We start from the raw sequence: 12,650 nt of genomic DNA, 5'->3' as shown, positions 1-12,650 counted from the left end.
ACCACTCGATTGACCCTGTCTCCACCACACTCTCAGACAGTGCATTCCAGACCCTAACCACTCGATTGACCCTGTCTCCACCACACTCTCAGACAGTGCATTCCAGACCCTAACCACTCGATTGACCCTGTCTCCACCACACTCTCAGACAGTGCATTCCAGACCCTAACCACTCGATTGACCCTGTCTCCACCACACTCTCAGACAGTGCATTCCAGACCCTAACCACTCGATTGACCCTGTCTCCACCACACTCTCAGACAGTGCATTCCAGACCCTAACCACTCGATTGACCCTGTCTCCACCACACTCTCAGACAGTGCATTCCAGATCCTAACCACTCGCTGTGTGAAAGTTTCTCCTCACGTCTCCATTGCTTCTTTAGCCAATCACATTAAATCTTTTTCCTCTGGTTCTCGATCCTTCCACCAATGGGAACAGTTTCTCTCTATCTACCCTGTCCAGACCCCTCATGATTTTGAAAACCTCTATCAAATCTCCTCTCAACCTTCTCTTCTCCAAGGAAAACAGTCCCAACTTCTCCAATCTATCCTCATAACTGAAGTTCCTCATCCCTGGAACCATTCCCGTGAATCTTTTCCACACTCTCTCCAATGTCCTCACATCCTTCCTAAAGTGTGGCTCCCAGAACTGGACACAATACTCCAGCTGAAGCTGAACCAGTTTAACATAACTTCATTTCTTTTGTGCTCTGTCATCCCATTCATAGAGCCTCAGATACCATATGTTTAACTGTCCCAATGGTACAGATTGAGACACTGGTCTAGGGAAGCCAGGCGAGGGCCAGGCTGAGTGCCCAATGGTCAGCGAGGGCCAGGCTGAGTGCCCAATGGTCAGCGAGGGCCAGGCTGAGTGCCCAATGGTCAGCGAGGGCCAGGCTGAGTGCCCAATGGTCAACGAGGGCCAGGCTGAGTGCCCAATGGTCAGCGAGGGCCAGGCTGAGTGCCCAATGGTCAGCGAGGGCCAGTCTGAGTGCCCAATGGTCAGCGAGGGCCAGGCTGAGTGCCCAATGGTCAGCTTTGCTGTCACGTGCAGACTCTGGAAGTCCCTGTCTGATTTACCCTCAATATCACTGACGGCCCTCACACTATTACTGCAAAATCCTGGCCATTGTGTCGGACTGTCTTCACCCCAATGGCCATCTGATTCTGACATATGAGGGGCAATGGTGGGGGGGGGGGTGGGGAGCGTGGTGGGGGGAAGGGGGTGGGTGGGGGTGGATCGGGGGGTCAGTATTACTGGGAGCTGCTGTCTGATTGGGCACCTTCCAGATTCTCCCACTCGCTTCCCCAGCCGGGCTCCACACACCCCCCCGTTCCCTCTGCCCACCACCCCCCCGTCCCCTCTGCCCACCCCCCCCGTCCCCTCTCCCCCACCGTCCCCTCCCCCCACCCCCCCGTCCCCTCCCCCCACCCCCCCGTCCCCTCTGCCCACCCCCCCCCCGTCCCCTCTGCCCACCACCCCCCCGTCCCCTCTGCCCACCCCCCCGTCCCCTCTGCCCACCCCCCCGTCCCCTCTGCCCACCACCCCCCCACCGTCCCCTCCCCCCACCGTCCCCTCCCCCCACCCCCCGTCCCCTCCCCCCACCCCCCCGTCCCCTCCCCCCACCCCCCCGTCCCCTCCCCCCACCCCCCCGTCCCCTCCCCCCACCCCCCCGTCCCCTCCCCCCACATCCCCGTCCCCTCCCCCCACCCCCCGTCCCCTCCCCCCACATCCCCGTCCCCTCCCCCCACAACCCCGTCCCCTCCCCCCACCCCCCGTCCCCTCCCCCCACCCCCCGTCCCCTCCCCCCACATCCCCGTCCCCTCCCCCCACATCCCCGTCCCCTCCCCCCACCCCCCCGTCCCCTCTGCCCCCCCTCCCGTCCCCTCTCGCCCCCCCCTCCCGTCCCCTCTCGCCCCCCCCCTCCCGTCCCCTCTGCCCCCTCTCCTGTCCCCTCTCGCCCCCCCTCCCGTCCCCTCTCGCCCCCCCTCCCGTCCCCTCTCGCCCCCCCCCGGCCCCTCTCCCCCCCCCCACCCCGTCACCTCCCACCCCCCCCCGCCCCCACCCCGGCCCCTCTGCCTCCCCCCCCACGTCCCCTCTCCCCCCCTCCCCGGCCCCTCTCCCCCTCCATCCCCTCTCCCCCGTCCCCGTCTCTCCCCGGCCCCTCTCCCCGAATGCAGCCAGCTAACTCCGTGCAGTTTGAGAAGCTAATTCACTCCTTTCTGCATTACAGATGTGCTGGGTGATCTGGAACACATGTTTCTGAGCAACGGCACCATTAGCCCAGCTGTTCTGGACTGGCTTTTATCTGGAGTGCCCTACTGCACACTGCTCACCATCGATCACACAACCACTGATCGACCAAGATACAGACAGGAGCGCGTCATCGAATCCCTGCTATCCAAGGGAGTGAATCTGTCCGATAGCATCAAGGTCGAGAGTCTTGTTCACTCTCCAATCATCCTGGTAAATCTGTTCAAGGTTCCTTCATCCTGAACTCCATTTACAATGAAATTACTACAACCTGTCCAAATGATACCTTTGAGTAACACACTGAGCTGGAGTTACCCCCGACAGGTGTAGCTTGATCTGGAACACAGTCGTGGGTGTTGTTCCCGAATGGGTGTAGCTTGATCTGGAACACAGTCGCGGGTGTTGTTCCCGAATGGGTGTTGTTTGATCTGGAACACAGTCGCTGGTGTTGTTCCCGAATGGGTGTTGTTTGATCTGGAACACAGTCGCTGGTGTTGTTCCCGAATGGGTGTAGTTTGATCTGGAACACAGTCGCTGATGTTCCCGAATGAGTGTAGTTTGTTCTGGAACACAGTCGCTGGTGTTGTACCCGAACAGGTGTTGTTTGATCTGAACACAGTCGCTGGTGTTGTACCCGAACAGGTGTTGTTTGATCTGAACACAGTCGCTGATGTTCCTGAATGGGTGTTGTTTGATCTGGAACACAGTCACTGGTGTTGTTCCCGAATGGGTGTAGTTTGATCTGGAACACAGTCGCTGATGTTCCCGAATGAGTGTAGTTTGATCTGGAACACAGTCGCTGGTGTTGTACCCGAACAGGTGTTGTTTGATCTGAACACAGTCGCTGGTGTTGTACCCGAACAGGTGTTGTTTGATCTGAACACAGTCGCTGGTGTTGTTCCCGAACAGGTGTTGTTTGATCTGAACACAGTCGCTGGTGTTGTTCCCGAATGGGTGTTGTTTGATCTGAATACAGTCGCTGGTGTTGTTCCCGAATGGGTGTTGTTTGATCTGGAACACAGTCGCAGGTGTTGTTCCCGAATGGGTGTTGTTTGATCTGGAACACAGTCGCTGGTGTTGTTCCCGAATGGGTGTTGTTTGATCTGGAACACAGTCGCTGGTGTTGTTCCCGAATGGATGTAGTTTGATCTGGAACACAGTCGCTGGTGTTGTTCCCGAATGGGTGTAGTTTGATCTGGAACACAGTCGCTGGTGTTGTTCCTGACGGGTGTAGTTTGATCTGGAACACAGTCGCTGGTGTTGTTCCCGAATGGGTGTTGTTTGATCTGGAACACAGTCACTGGTGTTGTTCCCGAATGGGTGTAGTTTGATCTGGAACACAGTCGCTGATGTTCCCGAATGAGTGTAGTTTGATCTGGAACACAGTCGCTGGTGTTGTTCCCGAACAGGTGTTGTTTGATCTGGAACACAGTCGCTGGTGTTGTTCCCGAACGGGTGTAGTTTGATCTGGAACACAGTCGCTGGTGTTGTTCCCGAACAGGTGTTGTTTGATCTGAACACAGTCGCTGGTGTTGTTCCCGAACAGGTGTTGTTTGATCTGAACACAGTCGCTGGTGTTGTTCCCGAACAGGTGTTGTTTGATCTGAACACAGTCGCTGGTGTTGTTCCCGAATGGGTGTTGTTTGATCTGGAACACAGTCGCTGGTGTTGTTCCCGAACAGGTGTTGTTTGATCTGAACACAGTCGCTGGTGTTGTTCCCGAACAGGTGTTGTTTGATCTGGAACACAGTTGCTGATGTTGTTCCCGAATGGGTTTAGTTTGATCTGGAACACAGTCGCTGGTGTTCCCGAATGAGTGTAGTTTGATCTGGAACACAGTCGCTGGTGTTGTTCCCGAATGGGTGTTGTTTGATCTGGAACACAGTCGCTGGTGTTGTTCCCGAATGGGTGTAGTTTGATCTGGAACACAGTCGCTGATGTTCCCGAATGAGTGTAGTTTGTTCTGGAACACAGTCGCTGGTGTTGTACCCGAACAGGTGTTGTTTGATCTGAACACAGTCGCTGGTGTTGTACCCGAACAGGTGTTGTTTGATCTGGAACACAGTCGCTGATGTTCCTGAATGGGTGTTGTTTGATCTGGAACACAGTCACTGGTGTTGTTCCCGAATGGGTGTAGTTTGATCTGGAACACAGTCGCTGATGTTCCCGAATGAGTGTAGTTTGATCTGGAACACAGTCGCTGGTGTTGTACCCGAACAGGTGTTGTTTGATCTGAACACAGTCGCTGGTGTTGTACCCGAACAGGTGTTGTTTGATCTGAACACAGTCGCTGGTGTTGTTCCCGAACAGGTGTTGTTTGATCTGAACACAGTCGCTGGTGTTGTTCCCGAATGGGTGTTGTTTGATCTGAATACAGTCGCTGGTGTTGTTCCCGAATGGGTGTTGTTTGATCTGGAACACAGTCGCAGGTGTTGTTCCCGAATGGGTGTTGTTTGATCTGGAACACAGTCGCTGGTGTTGTTCCCGAATGGGTGTTGTTTGATCTGGAACACAGTCGCTGGTGTTGTTCCCGAATGGATGTAGTTTGATCTGGAACACAGTCGCTGGTGTTGTTCCCGAATGGGTGTAGTTTGATCTGGAACACAGTCGCTGGTGTTGTTCCTGACGGGTGTAGTTTGATCTGGAACACAGTCGCTGGTGTTGTTCCCGAATGGGTGTTGTTTGATCTGGAACACAGTCACTGGTGTTGTTCCCGAATGGGTGTAGTTTGATCTGGAACACAGTCGCTGATGTTCCCGAATGAGTGTAGTTTGATCTGGAACACAGTCGCTGGTGTTGTTCCCGAACAGGTGTTGTTTGATCTGGAACACAGTCGCTGGTGTTGTTCCCGAATGGGTGTAGTTTGATCTGGAACACAGTCGCTGGTGTTGTTCCCGAACAGGTGTTGTTTGATCTGAACACAGTCGCTGGTGTTGTTCCCGAACAGGTGTTGTTTGATCTGAACACAGTCGCTGGTGTTGTTCCCGAACAGGTGTTGTTTGATCTGAACACAGTCGCTGGTGTTGTTCCCGAATGGGTGTTGTTTGATCTGGAACACAGTCGCTGGTGTTGTTCCCGAACAGGTGTTGTTTGATCTGAACACAGTCGCTGGTGTTGTTCCCGAACAGGTGTTGTTTGATCTGGAACACAGTTGCTGATGTTGTTCCCGAATGGGTTTAGTTTGATCTGGAACACAGTCGCTGGTGTTCCCGAATGAGTGTAGTTTGATCTGGAACACAGTCGCTGGTGTTGTTCCCGAACAGGTGTTGTTTGATCTGAACACAGTCACTGGTGTTGTTCCCGAATGGGTGTTGTTTGATCTGGAACACAGTTGCTGGTGTTGTTCCCAAATGGGTGTAGTTTGATCTGGAACACAGTCGCTGGTGTTGTTCCTGACGGGTGTAGTTTGATCTGGAACACAGTCGCCGGTGTTGTTCCCAAATGGGTGTTGTTTGATCTGGAACACAGTCGCTGGTGTTGTTCCTGAATGGGTGTAGTTTGATCTGGAACACAGTCGCTGGTGTTGTTCCTGAATGGGTGTTGTTTGATCTGGAACACAGTCGCTGGTGTTGTTCCTGAATGGGTGTTGTTTGATCTGGAACACAGTCGCTGGTGTTGTCCCTGAATGGGTGTTGTTTGATCTGGAACACAGTCGCCGGTGATGTTCCTGAATGGGTGTAGTTTGATCTGGAACACAGTCGCTGGTGTTGTTCCTGAATGGGTGTTGTTTGATCTGGAACACAGTCGCTGGTGTTGTTCCCGAATGGGTGTTGTTTGATCTGGAACACAGTCGCTGGTGTTGTTCCCAAATGGGTGTTGTTTGATCTGGAACACAGTTGCTGGTGTTGTTCCTGAATGGGTGTTGTTTGATCTGGAACACAGTCGCCGGTGATGTTCCTGAATGGGTGTATTTTGATCTGGAACACAGTCGCTGGTAAGTGTGTCTCCCCTCTCTCCCTCTCTCCATCCCCACCTCCCCCCGACTGTGTGCTATTGTTTCCACATCCATCGCTCCTTTGGCTGAAACCTGTCTGTTACCTCGCTGATGGTCACATGACTGTGACGTTGGTGTATCTGTGATTCCGTTTGGTTGTGTTTGGTGAGTTAATGGGGTCTCGGTTAATCAGATGGAATTTCAGTGAAAGTACTCAAAGATTGGCCGGGTGGTTAACAGTGAGGTTGAGTGTCTTGAGCTACAGGAAGATATAGACGGGATGGTCAAATGGGCAGATAAGTGGCAGATGGAATTTAACCCTGAAAAGTGTGAGGTGATAAACTTTGGGAGGAGTAATTTGACAAGGAAGTATTCAATGAACGGCATGACACTAGGAAGTTCTGAGGAACAAAGGGACCTTGGCGTGTGTGTCCATAGATCTCTGAAGGCAGAGGGGCATGTTAGTGGGGTAGATTGCCTTTATCAATCGAGGTATAGATTACAAAAGTAGGGGGGTCATGTTGGAGTTGTATAGAACCTTGGTGAGGCCACAGCTGGAGTACTGTGTGCAGTTCTGGTCACCACATTATAGGAAGGATGTGATTGCACTGGAGGGGGTGCAGGGGAGATTCACCAGGATGTTGCCTGGGATGAAACATTTAAGTTATGAAGAGAGGTTGGATAGACTTGGGTTGTTTTTGTTGGAGCAGAGAAGACTGAGGGGTGACCTGATCGAGGTGTATAAGATTATGAGGGGCGTGGACAGGGTGGATAGGGAGCAGCTGTTCCCCTTAGTTGAAGGGTCAGTCACAAGGGGGCATAAGTTCAAGGTGAGGGGGCAGGAGGTTTAGGGGGGAGGTGAGGAAAAACTTTTTTACCCCGAGGGTGGTGATGGTCTGGAATGCACTGCCTGGGAGGGTGGTGGAGGCGGGTTGCCTCACATCCTTTATAAAGTACCTGGATGAGCACTTGGCACGTCATAACATTCAAGGCTATGGGCCAAGTGCTGGTAAATGGGATTAGGTAGGTAGGTCAGGTGTTTCTCACGTGTCGGTGCAGACTCGATGGGCCAAAGGGCCTCTCCTGCGCTGTGTGATTCTGCGATACCCGGCCTGTTGATTTGCTGACAATGGAGCGTTTGTCCTGTCTGTTTACATGCGTGGGATTGTGACACCTTCAATCACTCTGCTCATTTCCCCTCTTTCTCCCTCCCACAGGCAGTGCACCAAACTCTAATCGACTGTCTGATGTCTGTCTGGGCTGGGGCTTTGTTCAGCGTGGACACGGTCATGCGTTCAATCCCACAGCTCCCCTCGGTCGATGAGGACCTCCAGGATAATCTGGAGTTGGCCATACTCTCCTGGATCAAACAGGTAAGGAGCAATTCCTGCGAGAGTCTTTAGTTCTGCCGTTGTCTACTCTACAAGGTGGGGGAATACACACCAAGCACTGGGATACTGGGAAGTGTAGAGGGACCTTGCTCTGTCCACAGGTCCCTGGAGGGAGTGGGACAGCTCCACCAGGTTAAGAAAGCAGACGGGGGATATTTGCCTTCATTAGACAGGGGCTGAGAGTCTGAGCATTGGAAGGCTGTGCTACAGCTGTGTGTAACCAGAGTTAGACTGAGGCTGGAGCACTGGTTACAGTTCTGGAAGGGGGGGAATCACACTAGAGACGGAACAGAGGAGATTTACAGAGGATGATGTTGTATGAACGAGAGATAAGGAAAGACTGAGCAGTTGTTTTCCTTAGAAAAGAGGTGGCTGAGGGGAGATTTAATTGAAGTGTATAACATTATGAGGAGCTTAGGTAGATTGGATAAGAGGGACCTATTTCCCTGAGCAGAGGGTCAGCAACAAGCGGGTAGAGATTGAAAGTATTTGGTGGATTAGAAATGAGTTCAGGAGTAATTATTTTCACCCAGAGGCTGGTGGGGATCTGGAGCTCTCTGTCTGAAAGGGTGGGAGAAGCAGAAACCCTCATCACATTGAACAATGACTTGGATATGCACTTGAAGTGCTTTAACCTGCAGGACCACGGGGAGCAGGAGCTGTAAGGTGGGATTAGACTAGATAGCTCTTTCAGCAAGGATTGACACAATGGGCTGAATGACCCTCCTCCTGTGCCATTGATTTGCTCTGGATGCATTTGGGGCTGAATCTCCTGGTCTTTGCGTGTTTGTGAATACCTCGATCTGAGCCCCTGAATGTGAGTCTGTGTTGATGAGGGGTCCACCGTGTCCCGCCCATCCCTGTGGTTTACAGCGACTCCTGCCCACTGAATGGAATGGGAGCTCGGTTACTGATTCCTGTAGCGGGTTGGGGGAGAGAGAGGGGAGGGAGCTAGGTCCTCTCGCTCTCGCTCTCTCTGTCTGGAAGATGACTTGGAGTGGGCTGTGAGCTTGAATTGCCACAGTTTTAACTTCCACTTCAAGTTAATGCAACTTCAGTTTTGATCTGCAGCGCACTGAGTCATTGGTTAACTTGTCCCAGCAGGGATGGGGTCCTGGGATCTTGCTGTTCAGTGGGCCTCAGTGCCGCACGATATACGCTATTCTCCGTCCTGGAACAGCCAGGTAACTGGAGGGTGTTAATACCAGGGGGATGAAGTGTAAAGGTTGGGAAGCCTTGTTACACAGGGCGTAGGTGAGACCACACCTGGAGCACTGTGGACAGGTCCGGTCTCCTTACTTAAGGAGGGACATACTCCCTTTGGAAGCCGTTCAGAGAAGGTTCACTCGGCCGATTCCCGGGATGGAGGGGTTGTTTTATGAGGAAAGGTTGGACAGTTTGGGCCCGTACTGATTGGAGTTTGGAAGAATGAGGTGTGATTTTATTGAAATATATAAGACTTGAGGAAGATTATAGGTCATGGAATAAAAGGCTATGTGGATACAAAATTGGCTGAGGGATAAGAAACAGAGAGTATCGGTCAATGGATGTTTTTCGGGCTGGAGGAAGGTTTGTAGTGGAGTTCCCCAGGGGTCGGTACTGGGACCCTCGGTTTGCCTGATCTATATTAATGATCTAGATCTTGGTGTCCAGGGAACAATTTCAAAGTTTGCAGATGATCCAAAGCTTGGGAGTGTTGTAAACTGTGAGGAGGACAGTGTGGAACCTCAAAAGGACATAGACAAGTTGGTGGAGTGGGCAGATAGATGGCAGATGAAGTTCAATGTGGGGAAGTGTGAGGTGATGCATTTTGGTAGGAAGAAGATGGAGAGACAATATAAAATAAGGGGTGAAAGCAAAATACTGCGGATGCTGGAAATCTGAAACAAAAACAAAAATAGCTGGAAAAACTCAGCAGGTCTGACAGCGTCTGCGGAGAGGGAGACAGAGTTAACGTTTCGAGTCCGAATGACTCTTCATCAGAACTAAAATAAAGGATATTATTCTAAAGGGGGTGCAGGGGCAGAAAGACCTGGGTGTCTATGTGTATAGACCATTGAAGGTGGCAGGACAGGTGGAGAGAGCAGTTAATAAAGCAAATAGTATTCTGGGCTTTATTAATATGGGCATAGAGTACAAGAGCAGGGAAGTTATGCCGAATTTATATAAGACACTGGTTAGATCTCAGCTGGAGTATTGTGTACAGTTCTGGGCGCCACATTATAGGAAGGATGTGAACACATTGGAGAGAGTGCAGAAGAGATTTACAAGAATGGTTCCAGGAATGAGAAACTTCAGATACAAAGCTAGGTTTGAGAGGCTGGGACAGTTCTCCTTGGAGAGGAGATTTGATAGAGATGTTCAAAATTATGAGGGGGCTGGACAGAGTAGATAGGGAGAAGCTGTTCTCAATCGTAAAAGGATCAAGAACGAGAGAGCACAGATTTAATGATTTGCAAAGGAAGCAAATGTGAGGTGAGAAAAATCTTTTTCCCACAGCGAGTGGTTCGGGTCTGGAATGCGCTGCCTGGTGAGTGTGGTGGAGGCAGGTTCAATCGAGGCATTCAAGAGGACATTAGATGATTATTTCAATAGAAACAATGTGCAGGGGAAAAGCAGGAGATTGGCACCAAGTTAAAATGCACAGAGAGACAGTGCAGACAGGATGGGCTGAATGGCCTCCTTCTACACCATAACAATTGTGAGATTCTGAGGGGGGTTTAACAGGGTGGATGCCGGGAGGATGTCGCCCCCTCATGGGGGAGTCTTGAACTGAGGGGCACAGTTTAAAAATAGTGGCGGTGGGGGGTCAGTGAATATATTCGAGGCTGAGTTAGACAGAATTGTGATTGACAAGCGAGTCGAGGGTTATGGGAGGGGGGCAGGGAAGTGGAGCTGAGACCACAACCTGATCGGCCACGATCTTATTGAATGGTGGGGCAGTCTCGAGGGGCCGAGTGGCCTCCTCCTGCTGATATTCCTCATGACCTGGTCATCATGCCCCAGTTTTATTTCTCATTGATGGGCCAGGGTTTATTGCCCCTCCCTAATTGCCCCTTGTGGTAGTGAGTGGCTGCCCTGAATCGCTGCAGTAGGTGCTGGGGCAGTGAGAGGACAGTCACCTCTGCACATGGCCCCCTTTACCCCCTTCCCTCTCTCTCTGGGGCAAATTCCACAGCTCTGAGCAGCTGAAGCTGCTGAGGGGGTTTCCCCGTAACCTTCCCACGGGTAACAGGGTTTGAGCTGATTCTCGCTAACTGGCTGTTAATCTGATCTTTCAGAACGGTGTGAGGGACCCTGTATCGGATGTTGACCAAGTGGATGCTGAGTCTCGCAGATTAACCGGGACGGTTAATGTTGCCTCGTTGTTTCGGCTCATCCACCGTTACTGCCCCCACCTTCGGCACCAAGGTACGGACTGGGAAACACCGGCAGCAGGTTCACCGCAACGTTATCCCGAACAAAAAACCTGACGGAGAGGGTTTAGGGAGGGAATCCCAGAGCTCGGGGCCCCAGGGAGCTGAAGGCACGGCCGCCAATGGGGGAGAGATTAAAACCAGGAATGCTCAAGAGGCCGGAATTAGAAAAGCGCCGAGATCTCGGAGGCTGTTTTTTATATATTTGTTCACAGGGTGTGGGTATCGCTGGCTGGCCCAGCATTTATTGCCCATCCCTAATTGACCCTTGAGAAGGTGGTGGTGAGCTGCCTTCTTGAGCCGCTGCAGTCCATGTGGTGTAGGTACACCCACAGTGCTGTTAGGGAGGGAGTTCCAGGATTTTGACCCAGTGACAGTGAAGGAACGGTGATATATTTCCAAGTCAGGATGGTGAGTGACTTGGAGGGGAACTTCCAGGTGGTGGTGTTCCCATGTATCTGCTGCCCTTGTCCTTCTAGATGGTAGTGGTCGTGGGTTTGGAAGGTGCTGTCGAAGGAGCCTTGGTGAGTTCCTGCAGTGCATCTTGTAGATGGTACACACACTGCTGCTACTGTGCGTTGGTGGTGGAGGGAGTGAATGTTTGTGGATGGGGTGCCAATCAAGCGAGGCTGCTTTGTCCTGAGATTACGGAGAGGGGGTGGGGTGAGAACATGGAGGGATCGGACAGAGGGTTGAAAGCTGAACACCTTCCGTCTGTTCCTTAAACTCCCTGTGTGTCCCGGGGAAATGTAAACCTCCCCCGGGCGGGAGTCACTCGGTCAGCGAGCACAGAGGCTGAGAGGTGGACGGGGGCTCGGTGAGAGTTAGGACCCGGGTTCCGCTGGGCCACTGTAACTGGGAGGGTCACCTCCTTACCCCGGCCCGAGTCCCGGGTCCGGGCCCGAGTCCCGGGTCCGGGCCCGAGTCCCGGGTCCGGGCCCGAGTCCCGGGTCCGGGCCCGAGTCCCGGGTCCGGGCCCGAGTCCCGGGTCCGGGCCCGAGTCCCGGGTCCGGGCCCGAGTCCCGGGTCCGGGCCCGAGTCCCGGGTCCGGGCCCGAGTCCCGAGTCCCGTCCCCGAGACCCCGAGTCCCCGAGACCCCGAGTCCCCGAGACCCCGAGACCCCGAGTCCCCGAGACCCCGAGTCCCCGAAACCCCGAGACCCCGAGTCCCCGAGACCCCGAGTCCCCGAGTCCCGTCCCCGAGACCCCGAGACCCCGAGACCCCGAGTCCCGTCCCCGAGACCCCGAGACCCCGAGTCCCCGAGACCCCGAGACCCCAAGTCCCCGAGTCCCGTCCCCGAGACCCCGAGTCCCCGAGACCCCGAGTCCCCGAGACCCCGAGTCCCCGAGACCCCGAGTCCCCGAGACCCCGAGTCCCCGAGTCCCGTCGCCGAGTCCCCGAGACCCCGAGTCCCCGAGACCCCGAGACCCCGAGACCCCGAGTCCCCGAGTCCCGTCCCCGAGTCCCCGAGTCCCCGAGACCCCGAGACCCCGAGTCCCCGAGACCCCGAGTCCCCGAGACCCCGAGACCCCGAGACCCCGAGTCCCCGAGACCCCGAGACCCCGAGTCCCCGAGACCCCGAGACCCCGAGTCCCGTCCCCGAGACCCCGAGTCCCTTAGACCCCGAGTCCCGTCCCCGAGACCCCGAGACCC

At 53.8% G+C, this 12,650-nt stretch overlaps 1 protein-coding gene across 1 annotated transcript in view; it reads left to right on the top strand.

The window, feature by feature from the left end:
* The first annotated feature begins 820 nt into the window (after window positions 1-820).
* Window positions 821-12,650, top strand: part of LOC144695486 (uncharacterized) — a 40,304-nt gene continuing 28,474 nt past the window's right edge. Inside the window, exons 1-4 of the mRNA XM_078566365.1 lie at window positions 821-1,013; window positions 2,237-2,469; window positions 7,408-7,563; window positions 10,863-10,992. Of these exons, the coding sequence (XP_078422491.1) occupies window positions 821-1,013; window positions 2,237-2,469; window positions 7,408-7,563; window positions 10,863-10,992 (712 nt within the window). The remainder of the gene's footprint in view (window positions 1,014-2,236; window positions 2,470-7,407; window positions 7,564-10,862; window positions 10,993-12,650) is intronic.

This window comes from Cetorhinus maximus, chromosome 21 (genome assembly GCF_964194155.1).
Source record: "Cetorhinus maximus chromosome 21, sCetMax3.hap1.1, whole genome shotgun sequence".
In the NCBI taxonomy this organism is placed as follows: domain Eukaryota; kingdom Metazoa; phylum Chordata; class Chondrichthyes; order Lamniformes; family Cetorhinidae; genus Cetorhinus; species Cetorhinus maximus.
Note: the sequence above shows the minus strand (reverse complement) of the source record. Positions and strands in the feature narration are given on the sequence as shown.